Consider the following 14926-nt stretch of genomic DNA (forward strand, 5'->3'; position numbering starts at 1 on the left):
GCTCACAGGGCAAAGGAAGGATCCAAGACTCAAAGATGTTTGGCCTCCTGGTTGAGGTTACCAGCTACTAATGGGAGACCTGGGACCATGTCCTACTTACTATTCTCAGCTGTCCCCATCCTAGCATTTCAGTGCCTTCTCTTCACCTTAAATTTCCCTCTGATGTTAAGCATTTTTGGTTTTCTAAGGGAGCATTACTTACATTCTTCACCCAGGTAACTGTTATTGTTCAGTCATTTTGTTAAGTCATGTCCAACTCTTTGGAACTCCATGGACTGTAGCCTACCAGGCTCCTCTGTCCATAGGATTTTCCAGGCAAGAAAACTGGAGTGGGTTGCCATTTTCTTCTCCAGGAGATCTTCCTGACCCAGAGAGCCAGGTGAGAACATCTTGGTCAGTCAGCGTTTGCAGGCACGAGCCTCCCTCAGCCAAACCAGCTCTCTGTGTTGGGACTGAAGTTTTCAGCCCATGAGCACACTTAGCAGGAAATTCAGTGTAAAGAGAATGAAGCCAGTAAGGCTTCCAAAAGATATCATTTTCTGGATGAGACGATCTGTTCTGGACACATGGAATCTTGTTATGTCCAAACATTAGAAAGCATAGTAGAAACAGTCTTAGGCTAAGGTTCAGAACCCTCGAATTCAAATTCAGGCTCTGCCAAGAAACTAGCTCCACAACTGCCATTTCTGGGCTTGAGTTTGCTCAGATGTTAGACAGGCAGCTTATTCAGGATTAAGTGAGACTGTGGGGAGGCCAGGGCACTGGCTGAGCTTACATCTGCTGCACACTTATTTGAAATACTTCTGGAAGGTACCCGTCCTGGCTGAGCGGAGGTGCGGGGCTACAGCAATAGTGCCCACCTTGCTTCCTAAGTGGGGCTCTCCCCTGACCCCCCGTTTCTCCTTGTCTCTCCTATGCTTTGATTTCTGTCTCTGTTGTTTAATACTTCCTTGTTGTTCAGTTGCTGTGTCCTACTCTTTGTGACCCCATGGATTGCAGCACGCCAGGCTCCTCTGTCCTCTACTATCTCCTGGAGTTTGCTCAAATTCATGTCCATTGAGTCAGTGATGCCATCCAACCATCTCTTCCTCTGCTGCCCCTTCTACTTCTGCCCTGTCTTTCCCAGCATCGGGGTCTTTTCCAGTGAGTCGGCTCCTTGCATCGGGTGGCCATATTATTGGAGCTTCAGCTTCATTATCAGTCCTTCTGATGAATATTCAGAGTTGATTTCCTTTAGGATTGACTGATTTGATCTCCTTGCTATCTAAGAGATTCTCAAGAGTCTTCTCCAGCACCACAATTCTGGCATCTTCCTATTACTCACAGGAGGGATCCTCACTTCACCTGTTTCCTCCAGGTCCATTTCTTGGTTAATCCATATTTTTTCCCACTCCTATGTCCATATCTGTGTTGCACTGACAACTGACTCAGGGTTAGTAGGTCCAGGCCCCTGCACACCTTTGCTCTTGGTGAACCATTTAACGAGAATGTTACTGCATTGGGACCCACCTGCAGTGGCGTCTTTGCCAAATCCATGAAGCTGCATGGAACGATGCAGCAGACTTCAAGGCAAACAGTGACAATGTCGAGTTTCCTTCCCCCCTAGTCCCGGGTGAGTTCTGTCTGCATGAGGAAGGACAGGTACCTGCACTTGTTTTGAGAAGTTTCTCCCAAGAGAGAAGGAAAAGGGAGCCCTCATAGGGTCCCCTCCTTGACCTCAAGCCACCTGTAGCCCCTCTCCCAGTACCTGGGAACCAGATGCGGCATCCACCAAGGCGCTTCCTGTCTCCTCAGCTCCTCTCCTGCACGCCGTGTGTTAGTGGCAGAAGACAGGCCTCCTGGGGGTGGGGGCAGGGGGAATGGTCGGCCTCTTTGCTCAAGAAGAAGCCCAGGATTCCGGGTGTCAGTGAACGTGAGGGAAGACCTAGGAGCCGTTCCCAGGCCACACACTCAGAGACCCCAGCTTTATGGCCACTTAATGGCTGTGTCGGACTTCCCAGGCGACGCTAGTGGTAAACAGCCCACCTGCCAACGCAGGAAACGTAAGAGACGCGTGTTCAGTCCCAGAGTCGGGAAGATCCCCTGGAGGAGGGCATGGCGATCCATGCCAATATTCCTGCCTGGAGAATCCCATGGACAGCGGAGCCTGGAGGGCTACGGTCCATAGGGTCACAAAGAGTCAGACACAACTAAAGCGCCTTAGCACAGACACAAGGACTGTCAGGCATCAGCCCTAGTGATAATCAGCAGGTTCTTCTGGAACAGGAAGGTTACATTCCACAGGGAGGTTTCATGTGAAGCCAGAGGTTGGCAGTAGGGGAGCGACCACTCGCTTCTTTTCATGGACCCACGAGCACCACTGCACCTTACAGCTAGCTATGCTTCCCCGGTGTTTCTGTTATGAGTTCTTCCTGATATTTGCTAAAGAAACAGGACTCTGAAACCTTATGTTTTCAAACCTAATTTGGTTGATTGTGTGGTGGTCGATGTGTCTGTTAGAAGCCTGCCACCTGAATTTCTTTTTATTTTTCTATACAATTATTATCATTGTAACCCATAAGTAAAGCAGAAGTATAAATGTCCTGTTTCCCCATAGTTGTTTTGAGATTTACGGTGTGAAAAATGCTGGTGCTAATTTGAAATCACTAATAGGAAAAAAAGCTAGATGACATGAAAACTTTTATACAGCGTACAGAATTGGTCTCATGTTTTGCAAGAAGGATGTTATTGCCTATTTATGGTGACAAGTGCTGATGGTTCTAATGTCCAAGAAGATAAGAATGAAATCACATCAAATATTTGTTTTAAAAAATTAGCTCATATATTTTTGTTTCTTTAGAGACTTGCACATATTCCATAAAGGATATTTTCCAATAAAAATACAGGAAGGAAACATCCAGATAATAATGTTCATTATCATAAACATGAAAAATACGAGTTCCTGACTGAAAGCGGTGGAACCTCTGTGACAGCGTTCCGACCTCCAAGCTGCAGACAGTGGTAGTTTCCTTGGTCCTGCAGCTGAAAATAAGCTCACATTTCACCTCATGTGCCCTCACTCCTTCTCCAAACAGATTTGAAAGAAATCTGGGCTAATACGATGCTAAGTATGAGGAAGATTGTTCCTCATGAGAGGCGTGCGTGCTTCGTTGCTCAGTCATGTCCGACTCTTTGTGACCCCATGAACCACAGCCCGCCAGGCCCCTCTGTCCGTTTCCCAGCCAAGAATACTGGAGTGGGTTGCAATTTCCTCCTCCACAGGATCTTCCTAACCCAGGGATAGAGCCCACGTCTGCACTGCAGGCAGGTTCTTCACTACTTGAGCCACCAGGGAAGCCCTCCACATGAGAGGACCATGAGCCATAAGACTGCTTAGGACAGAGCTGGTGGAGCCCCAACCCAAGAAGAAATGAAGAAAATGGAAATGCACAGACATAGACACTAGTGTTCACTTCTGAGGGAACTTAGAGTCAGATAAAGAAAGCCAAATTGCAAATTCAGAGAAGACATTAGATTTATTTGGAAATTACCTTTAGGGTAGAGGGAAAGAATACTAAGATAAGCTATTTGAGAGTGGTGAATTAAAAAGCAGTGAAAACTAGAGATTCACACACACACACCATACTCCCCATCCTCCCCTCCTCCTCACTTGGATAAAGTGTCTGGCAATTTAGAGGAATAAACTGAGATCACTTTCAAGTGGTCCAGAGAAGTTCAGCTATCTTCTTTAGGGGCTGTTTTTCTTAAATTTAGACACACGAAAATGTGGGAGAAGGTATCCTGCTTTGGCTTGTTCGGTTCAAATATCTTAGAGTCAAGGATTCCTCACCTGTTTTGGCTGATTTGTATATTTTAGTTTAACTTTAGAAAAAAAATCTTAAAACACAGAAAACCATGTCAACATTTGTGTGTCTACCATCTATAATTAACTTTGTTAATTAATATTTTGTCTTATTTGTTTCAGATTCTTATTTTGTTTTAAAAAAAACTCTCAATAATTAATTTTATATCCTTTACCAATACCATTCTCCTTTTTTTTCTCTATTGAGGCACGAATAACTATCATGATTTCAGCTTTCTTAACCTTTCATGGATTTGGGCCTCCCTGAATTAGGTAAAAGCCCATTTCCTGCCATCTCCCTACCCTCATAGGAGAAACATCAGCACATAAACACAAATGTCCCTTAAACTGTTAGGAGGATTCCCAGATACTCCGCTCCATCCTTTGGGAATTTAGAAACTCCAAATCGAGAACCCTTCCTTGGGGAATGATTTGTTTGTTTGTTTGAGAATCCAGTTATCAGTCTATAAACAGAGGGATCTAATTTAGGCAGAACCCTGTCCTTGCTGCCCTGGGAGCTACTTTATGCAGCTTTAGCTATGCCTGTTTGAGCAGTTTTGGCCTTCTGCATTTGTTGTTAGCTGGTTTGTCGTGGAGGACTTCTACTGCAGGATGAGAGACAGCCAATTGGCCTCTGCAGTGACCACAGTTCAATATTGCTGCTAACCCACAATATGAGCTCTTTGACAAGGTTAAAATTACCCTCACTTTCACTAGCTGCACTTTAATTCTGTTCTGTTTCCTGCTATTAGAAATCATGTTGACTTAATTGCAGAATAAAAATAGACCTCCATTGCTCTGCCTTGTCTAAATAGCGTGCTTTGTTGTCAGAGCCATTCCCTTTCTTAGAGCCAGAGTGTATACAGAAGTGGTTTTCTCTTTCCATCAAGGTTCTTTTAACGACAGAAGTCTTTCACCACTCCAGTTGGATGATTTAAGTGAATCTCCCTACCACACCCTTCACTTTTGTTTCAGCTTTATTGAGGCATAGCTAGCATACAATAAACACATATTTGAAGTTTACCGTTTGAGTGCTGATATTTGAATACATCTGTGAAAACATCACCACAACCAAAACAATGAGTATATCTATTACTCTTCAAAACTGCCAGGCAGCCACTGATCTGCATTTTGTTATTATAGATTTGCTTACACTTTCCAGACTTTTATATAAAAGTAATCCTCTAGTGTATACTCTTTGTCTAGCTTCTTTCACTCAGCATCAGTGTATTCAATTCCATCCACATTCTTATGTGTAGCAGTAATTTCACCCCTTTTATTGTTACATGGTGTTCTCTAATCTGTTTCCCTGTTGATGGATACTTGGGTTGTTTCCAGGTTTGATTGTTAAAAATAAAGCTGCTAAGAGCATCCTATATATGTGTTTTTGCCTATATGTTTTCATTCTCTTGGATAAATATATTAAAGTGGAGTATTTGTATCATAGTATGGGTATATTTTTAACTTCTTAGGAAACTACTGAATTCTTTTGTAAAGTGGTTATTTCCACTAGCAATATATGAGAGTTCCCATTTCTCCACGTCTTTGTGAGCCCTTAGAATGGTCAGTCTTTTCAATTTTATCCATTCTAGTGGGTATGAAGTGGTATCTTATTGTGGTTTCTGTTTAATATTTATATATTTTGGCTGCACCAGGTCTTAGTTTCGGCATGTGAGATCTAGTTCCCTGACCAGGGATTGACCCCTGGCCCCCAGTACTGGGCACATAGTCCCAGCCACTGGACCACCAGAGAAGTCTACTGCGGTTTTAATTTACAACATGGAATATCTTTTATGTACCGGTTTGCCTTCTGTATATCTTCTCAGATGATCTCTGTTCAGATCTTTTGCCCTTTTTAATTGGGTTTTTGTCTTATTGATTAGAGTTCTTTATATTTTCTAGGCATGAGTTCTTTGTCATGTCGGTGAAATACATTAATAGTCAATCAAAGAAAGAAATGAAAACTTTTATTTGAGTGAACCTGAGGATTATATCCTGGGAGACAGTCTCAGAGAGCTCTGAGAACTGTTTTGAAGAGAAAAGTGAGAAGGCAGGCATCAGTATATATGTGGTTTTAGCAAAGAGACTACATACAATTAAGCACTCATCTCGGGAGAAGCTTGCTGCTAGTCACTAGAAATAGACATCTTAGTTAAAGTGCTTTCACAGTACAAGATGTAAGAATTCAGGTTCATTTTTAAAATCTCTTAAAAATATCTATTTCTCTTAGGACCAGTTCAGTCGGTTTTCCTGGAGCACAAAAGGCCTCATCCTTGCCCTAAATTTCTTTGAGGATGTATTATAGGTCAGTAACTTAGTGGAGAATGACTTTATCCTTACAGGCCTGGATGGGGGGGCAATATTCTTTATTTTACACTCCCTTCCCTTTCAGTTTTAATTGCAACCAGAGATTGGAAGGCATTTTGTGACCAATTTGTGCCACTGCACTAGAAATGCTCATTCACAGGTCAGGCCAGGATTTTGTTGATAGGCCACTCAATGTGCTGTTATAGGACCAGGCCCTGTTAACAGTAACCAGAGGCCTCTGGACCACCGGTCTTACTAGTCTGTTATGGTCCAGGATTCAGTTCCCTCTTGTTTCTTCTTCCGATATCATGAGTTACACTGTTACAGTCATTGATGTCCTTGCACTATATATTTGGTCAGTCGTTTCAATTCACCTAGTCATTATTAGTTTTATCTGAAGCTCAGTCACACATTTGGTAATGCAAGAAACAATAATCTTGTAAAATAGGCAGAATACAAGTAATTATTAATGCTGGTAGCATTAATAAGGTTGTAAGTATTTAAGCTGAGAACTTTCATTAGGTGTGGCCCAGTATCTCCTCAGATTGTCTAAACAATCTACTCTGCATCCATCTCTATCTTTAAGGGAAATGGTATGTTGACATTGTACGTAAAGTTCACCAAAGAAGTCTGCATGAACATGGTGTGAATAGTGGATCATTGTGACCCCTTACAGGATTGAGAAAGGAATTTTATCTTCTAAGGAGTTACATGGCGACATCAGAAGAAGAAAAATTGATCTTTATGGTTGAGCAGCTATTTCTTGGGCAGATCTGTTAACGTATAATGCAGATGCACAGTGCATACTAGAGGGGAGCGAGGAGCCAAAGGGGATCTTCCCAGGGGATCTTCCCAACCGAGGGATTGAACGCAGGTCTACTGCATTGCAGGCAGATTCTTTATCATCTGAGCCACCAAGGAAATCCAACAGTGTCTGGCAGCGGGAGACAAATGTATATTTAAAAGGAAAAAAATTACAGCAATGCAGACCAAAAACAAAAAAGTGCAGATAGAACTTGAGTAAAAATGAAAGTGCAACTAAGATATGTCTTATATCTAAAATATTAAACATTTAGGAAGAACTGAATGTTTGTTTGCAAGTGTATGTTAGTCACTCAGTCGTGTCCAACTTTACGACCCCATGGACTGTAGTCTGCCAGGCTCCTCTGTCCATGGGGATTCTCCAGGCAAAAATATGGGAATGGGTTGCCATTTCTTTCTCCAGGGGATCTTCCTGACCCAGGGATCAAACCTGGATCTCCTGCATTGCAGGCAGATTGTTCACCAAGGTTATCAAGTTATTTTTAGGATTATATCCCAGTGTGGGGGAAGAAAAATAATTTTCCTTCTGCTCTGAGTTCTTGCCTGAGATCGCATATAGTATGACAGATTAACCAGAGAACAACAAACAAAATTTTATTCACATGTGTACCCCATGGATAAATGGAAGCTACCCAGGGGAAAAACAAGTAATTCACAAACTGGCCTAAGCCACCCGATTATATACTGCCTTTAGGCAAAAAAAAAAAAAAAAAGGGAAAGGTGTATATGGTGCGAAGAGGCTGGTTGGAGCAGGTGGTCAGGAAAAGCAGGGTTAATGAGGGTTAAGATTGTTAGCAGATTTAAGTCGGAGCGTTTTTTCTTGTTGGACTGTACTGGGTCCTTGTTGCTTTGCGTGGTCTTTGTCTAGTTGCTGCAAGTGGGGGCTACTCTTTATTGTTGTGCATGGGTTTCTCGTTTCGGTGGCTTCTCTAGAAAATGCAGGCTCAGTAGTCGTGGCTGGTGAGCTCTAGAGCACAGGCTCAGCAGTTGTGGCCCATGGTTTTAGTTGCTCTGGGCCTATGGGATCTTCCCAGAAGAGGGATCGAATCCATGTCCCCTGCATTAGCAGGCAGATTCTTATCCATTACACTACTGGGGAAAGTCCAAGTCAGAGCCGTCTTCATTGACAGCATTCTCTTGTGATTTTGAGTCAGCCTTCTCTTACTGGTACAGAGAAGGAGGTTTCTTTTATAAATGTGTATTTCCCTTTCAAAGGGTAACTTCCCTGTTTTCAGAGCATCTCCTGTGTCTGACTTTTCTCAAAATAACCAACTGAAAGCAATCTGTGTGCCAAAGAGGCACATTCTGGAGTGACATACTTTACTACCAGCTTCCTCGCTTTCTTCTTTCATTTGGCTGCCTAGTTAATTCTCTTCTTGTTAACGACCTTATTGAGATATAATTGGCATATGACAAACTTTTCCAGTTAAGTCATACAGTTCCTTGATTTTCACTGTATTTAAGAGTTGTACAACTATGGCCATAATAATTTTAGAACATTTTCTTCTTCCCAAAAAGAGACCTGATACTCTTTAGCCCTCCTCATTCCCTTCAGCCCCACTCCTAGCCCAAGACCAACACTGATCTTTTTTATGCCTCAGAGTTGACTCATTGGAAAAGACTCTGATGCTGGGAGGGATTGGGGGCAGGAGGAAAAGGGGACGACAGAGGATGAGATGGCTGGATGGGATCACCAACTAGATGGACCTGAGTCTGAGTGAACTCCGGGAGTTGGTGATGGACAGAGAGGCCTGGTGTGCTGCGATTCATGGGGTCGCAAAGAGTAGGACACGACTGAGCGACTGAACTGAACTGATGAATTGCGTATTTCGGTCATTGCATATAAACACAATCATACAGCGTGTGGTCTTTTGTAACTGGCTTCTTTCATGCAGCGTAATGTTTTTAAGGTTCTAAGACAAACTTGCAGGTTCCTGCTTTTTAAAGTTTTAAAGCATAATTTATGTGTTCTGTCCCCTATTTAAGAAGCTAAGATCACTACGGTTATTTTCCTGTGTTCTGCAGTTTTCATTCTTACAGTCAGCTTTCTACTCCATTTCTAGTTCATGTATGCATGTAGTGTGAGGAAAGGGTCAGGTTCATTTTCTTACCTATGGCTATCCAATCGTTCCAGCATCATTTGTTGACACAATTATCCTGTTCTCAATCAGTCAACCAATATGGCCAACTGAATCTAGTTCTGGACTCTCTCCTGCTCCGTTGATCTGTATGTCTGTACAATATCATGTTGTCTTGATCACTACTACAACTTGATCATGAGTCTCAAAATCAGATATTATAAGACTTGTAACTTTGTTCTTTTTCAAAATGGTTTAGCTGTTCTAGGTCCTTTGCATTTTACATGCAGCTTAGAATCATCTTGTCAGTATCTTTTAAAAAAAAATCTTGTTGGGATTTTGGCTAGGATCATGGAGATATCTGAGAACAATTGATATCTTAATAATCTTCTAATCAATGAATATAGTATATCTATCCATTTATGTGGGTTTTCTTTAATATTTTCAACAATATAGTTTTAGCATCCACATCTTGCACATTTGTTATCAAATTTAACAGGTATTTCATAATTTTTATGCTACTATAAATGGTATTGCTTTTTAAAAAAATTTAATTCTCACTCCTAATATGTAGTAGCATATTGACAGTGAAAATTTTTTTTTACTCACTGGTAATATGTAGAAATATAATTGGTGTTTGTAGATTGACCTTATATCTTGTGACCTTGCTAATAAACTCACTTATTTTACCTTTTTTTCCTTTATTTTTTTTAACAAATGCCTTAAAAATTTTTACATAGACGTTCATGTTATTTATAAACAAAGACAATTGTACTTCATTTATTTGTTCAGTCATTCACAGGTTTGTACTGAGTTAATATCTGCATGGTGACATGTGTAGGTAGGTCCTAGGGTGAGGAAATGAGAAAAACAGAACAGCTGAACTCAGAACAGTAACAAATATAACATTTAGAAGAGTGCCAGAGGAAGGAGGGTAGGGATAGAGGCCTGGGAAGTGATGTTCCAGAATCTGTGACTGATCAGTTCAAGCATAATGTCTTCTGTGCACTGGTATGTCTGGGTCAATGTGTAACCCTGTTAACTCTCCCAACCCCAGATTTTTCACCAAGCTTCTCTTAAAATTCTCTTATAGTTTTTGGATTCAAAAGAAATATTTTCCAAACTCATGAGAAAGAGTACAATTCCTGGCCATGTGAAAAGGGTATAGGACACCAAAAAGGGAATTTAACGTTTCATGAATGCCTACTTTGTTCCAGGCATTGTGCAAGATACTTCTTGTGTGTGATTCCGTTTGATGTTTATGCCACTCCTAAGGAGTAAACATTATTACAGTTTTACAAATAAGAAAACAGGTTCTGAGGGGGGTTAGTAATCTGCCCATTGTCACAAACCAGGAGCAGGTGAAGCCAGGTTTGAACCACAGGTTTGACAAAGCCAAAGCCCATGCTTTGTCTACTGCTCAGAGGCTCCAAAACTGTCCATAGTCATCAGGAGTGGTGCTTTCCTCCTGAATGTCTGAGCATTTCTAAATCTCAGCATGACCCCTGTAAAGCATGGGTAAGAGATGCAGAAAAGAATATTGAAAGAAGGAAATTTCAAGATTAGGGAGGAAGAAGATGGTGTAAGTCAGATGTAAATCCATGGGGGGAGGATGGTAGGGAGTGCTCATCTATTTCACAGTTCTGTTCTTGAATTAATTTGGGAAGAAATCAGCTGAGGATGTCCTTTAAATTGGATTAGGGTTATTTTTTAGGATGTTTTTTAACACCATAAAAAAAGAAAAAAAAAAAAGCAAGTTTAAAGCCGCTTGAAGCTAGGTTTAAAAGAAGGAAAGTCTGTAGGACTTCTCCCAGGAGAGCTTGCAGTCAGAACCCTGGAAATGAGTTGTCCTTTTAGGAACAGCCCTCCTCTTGGGGATTTTTCCCTCCAAGATCCCACCTGAGTCACACGTGTCTTCTGGCCCCATATTTGCTTTGTCACAAGCACCAAATGACCTGTGGCCTTGGGCTTTCATGTTCACTCAGAGCATTCTTTCACCTTGGGTAATTTTCATGTGTGTAGATTTGTTTTAGGTACAAACAAAAGGACAACTAAGAACTTCATCTCCCTTATGGTCTCAGGGAAGTATGTCAGAAAGACCTTAGGAAAACCCCTGCTCCTCAACTTTTCATTTCTCACGTGAGGAAACTGAAGGCCAGTGAGTCTTAGGTGTTTCCCCTAAGTTTCTGAAGTCACTCAGGGACAGAGTTGCAACTTCAAACCAGGGGGTCCAGCTCTGCATCCACCAGCAAGAGTGGGCTTCCTGTCACAATGGCTGCCATCTTCCTTACATGTCTGATGTGTTCTTCACACAGATTCTTCAGAAACCAACACCAGAACTTAAGCACCAGCTGGCTGCTTTCTCCAAGCGCGTGGCTGGCGCTGTGACTGAGCTCATCCAGGCAGCAGAGGCCATGAAAGGTAGGCCGGATTCTCACATGTCATCCTGTGGGGCAGTCTGGACAGCCAGCTGAGCAGAGAAGATGTGTAGCCAACACAGGCCTTTTCTTGACAGCCAGAGGAATAGAGTGAGGAAGTTTTTAAAGGCAAATAGGAGTAGAGTTAGACTTAAAAAGTAATATCCTTCTGAAACAAGTCTTTTCTCATACATAATACAAGTTATGTATTAAGTGCTTCAACATAAATGGCATAATCCATCTAGAACTGTTCACTTCTCTCTTAAGGGTCTTGCCATCCATTTTCTTCTGTATTTTTCTTTGAATATTTATTTTTATTTAAATAATACACTTCATGTTTAGAAATGGTGCTATCTGGGTACATTGTTTACACACCCCTTCATGGTTAACATGGAAGCAATCAGCTCACCCACGAAGGGTTTTCTAACCAATCTCCCTTTGTTTGCATTGAGGGGAGTGGTTGTTCTCTTCTGGGAACTCATGAGGATGAGTTCCCAGAAGAGAATGACAAATCTCTGTGCTCAGCATGATCTCATTTCTCCTGTGGATGCTGACTTGCATTCATGAGCTTTAAGTTACAAATCAGAGTAAAACTCAAGCTAGCCTCGGTCTGTAAGATCTTGACTTTTGCAGCTCACACTGACGGCTGCTTCTGTGGTAGGGCTGTCTGTACAACTGGTTTGGAAAGCGAGGATCAGACAGGCGGCCACTGCACCCAGTTGGTCTCTGCGAGAGCTTGGGGAGAACATCCCTTAGGAGAGTGCAGCTGGTCGGCTTATGGAGCATGCCTGCATGCAAATCCCGATACTGTTTGCAATTAAGTCACTGCTCTGAGTTCCGCAGCTACAAAGAATGACCCTTTTTGGACTGATTTTAGGAACAGAGTGGGTGGATCCCGAAGACCCAACCGTCATTGCAGAAACAGAATTACTGGGGGCTGCAGCATCCATTGAGGCTGCTGCTAAGAAGTTAGAGCAGCTGAAGCCAAGAGCAAAACCGAAAGTGAGTGTCCATGTGTGGCTGCTTATCTGATGTCAGCAGGTCTTCCAGTGGATGGCTGTGAGTGGAGCCAGGTGGGCTGCAGGGAGCTCATGTCCCTACCTGTGCTTGAACTAGTAACCTGCAAACCTGTTCTGCCTGCCTAGCCCCTTTTTACAGGGTATGGAAAAAACCCAAGAGTGGGTCTTTCAGGTTAACCACCCCAAGAAATACCTTTGGATAGCCAGAGGAAGAATCCAGGTGTTTCTTGAAAAACGTGATTTTTGTTTCACTATTATATGAAGCAGGTACTGGATGTTTTCTATAGAAAGCCCCAGTAATTGAATGTGAGACTGTCACCCTGTAATTTTCTGGTTTCCATAATGCTTTTTACCAAAAGTAGCAATGCTGGGTCTCTCCTTTCCTTAAAAATCAATAGAGAGCAATGTGAACCTCAAAAGTGGACCCAGTAACTGACTTTTTTCAGTACATGCTGGAGACTGTGGTTAACTGGCATGTTTTCTCCATCTATGGTTGTCATCTAGATAAATGTTGAGAACTTAAGATCATAAATATGTGTTAAGAGAAAGTCATTTAAAAGAAAGAGATACTTTAAGGTAGTGCAGTAGAGAGGACAATTAATTCGTAAAAAGACAGCGCACTGGTGCTGTCTGGGGGACAAAGCCCAACCCTGTAAAGAAACCATAATCCCGTCTTCCCCCATGGCTGTCTTCACCAGGAGGATGGTGGAACCAAAGGGAGCCATCTTTCTAATCAAGCAAGTCCCTGCTGATAACCTCACCTCCCTTCCAAGGACCCTCATACATTAGGAAGTAAAATCTGGCTCTTCTCAAAAAAAAGTTGGATCTCCAGTTTAGATATGCCTAAAAGTGTACCTTTAAAAAAAAAACAAAGGGTGGAGTTTGAGTACTAAAATACACCAAAGTGCTCAAAAGCAGTTCTTGGGCTCATGATGTGTGTAAAATAGACATGGGCATATAGTCAATCTATTAAGTTTGCAAACCTTCTTAAAACCTTGGAATTCTTAGAGCCAGTCTCCTAATTGCCACTCTAACTTTGGTAAAGGCCTTTTTTAGAATTTCTCATCTGAACTCAAAACTTCAGAGTTTTAGCTTCTAGTTTTTGAGTTTGTCAAGGTCCTCTTTACTGGCCTTAACCTGAGGGTCTTAGGTGATACAAGATTTTAACCAAGTTTTTCTCTGCAAACTTCAGAGCTAAGTGTAGGGGTAAGGGCAGCTCCGTCTTCTGGACTTGACTTTATTTCTGCTTTATAAAATACGTTCAGCGTGAGTGGAAAACTTCTTTCAGCTAAGAAGCAGGCAGCCATTAACTGCGATTTTGAGGCTTAAACTTAATTCATTTTCCTTTTCCTTCTCTGATTTGCCACATACTTTGCTGTCCTCTGGGGAAAGCTTCTGTCTGCTAGCGCTGCAGCCGTGTCAGTTGCTCTTTCTCCTGGAGAATCAGCCTGGCGTTAATTTACCCCAGCACTTCCCAAGCTCTAAGAGCTGCTGTCTCAACCCCAGTCCTGTTGTCCTTCGGCAGGATCTTCCCGAGCTCTGTCTGCTCTCAATTCTGCTTCCCCTCTGTCCAGCTCTTGATTTATCTCATGATTCTTGATCTGAAAAACAAGGTCATTAGAGTTCCTACCCCATGGGATTATTAATATAACATATTAGATAATTTAGAAATAGTGTCTGACATGTCATAAGACTTAGTAATATCACTGTCACCAAAAATACACTTCTGGAACTTTTATCTTCTACCTCCTAGGAAATGTCTGAAACAAAAGTTATTCCATGGATCCATGAGCTTATGGCCTTAGCTTAAAAAAAAAAAAACTCACACTGATTGAGTACCAAGCACATGCTAGTCAATCTTCTAGGTATTTTACATAGATTGACTCATCTGGTCCTTACAAGTCCACCAGGCAGCATCATTAGCATCCCTGCTCTAGGGATGCGGAATCAGAGGCAAATTACTTGCCAGAGTCAGGTGACCTCGACCAAGCTAGAAGCAGCATTGCGTGGGCTCCAGGTGGCAGTTTAGCCTGTTCCAGTCCTCTTGGCCTACCTAGTATCAGGAACTCTGGTGCAGTCCCATGGGGGATGTTTTTGGTTTACCCATACCCTTTGAGCCATTAATCCCACCTCTGGGAATCTGTCCAGAGGAGGAAATCCAGAGAGGATAAAAGTCTTGTGTGCATGAGAGAGTTGCTCCTTTCATCCTATTCAAAGCAGCAAGAATTTGGAGGTGACCCTGAGTGTCTCCTTGAAGGACGAGTATGTAGCTGTTCAGAATAATGGATGATCAGTCTGTGTAGCATGAAGAAGGTGCTCCTGGCATAATATTAAGTGAAAAGAAAACAGGATGTGGAGTCATGTACTCAGTATGAGCACAACTCTGTTAAAAGAAACACTTGTGAGTGAAGGAGACAGGTGAGGAATGTGTAAGAATGATGG

The 14926-nt window shown here is 42.2% G+C and overlaps 1 protein-coding gene across 13 annotated transcripts in view; it reads left to right on the forward strand.

The window, feature by feature from the left end:
• Positions 1 to 14926, forward strand: part of TLN2 (talin 2) — a 497178-nt gene that overhangs the window by 463102 nt on the left and 19150 nt on the right. For all 13 annotated transcript variants that reach the window (XM_070378009.1, XM_070378013.1, XM_070378007.1 and 10 more), the window contains 2 exons: positions 11364 to 11469; positions 12343 to 12467. In XM_070378009.1, coding sequence (XP_070234110.1) covers positions 11364 to 11469; positions 12343 to 12467 — 231 coding nt within the window. The remainder of the gene's footprint in view (positions 1 to 11363; positions 11470 to 12342; positions 12468 to 14926) is intronic.

The sequence above is a fragment of the Bos mutus genome, chromosome 10, assembly GCF_027580195.1.
Source record: "Bos mutus isolate GX-2022 chromosome 10, NWIPB_WYAK_1.1, whole genome shotgun sequence".
Taxonomy (NCBI): Eukaryota; Metazoa; Chordata; class Mammalia; order Artiodactyla; family Bovidae; genus Bos; species Bos mutus.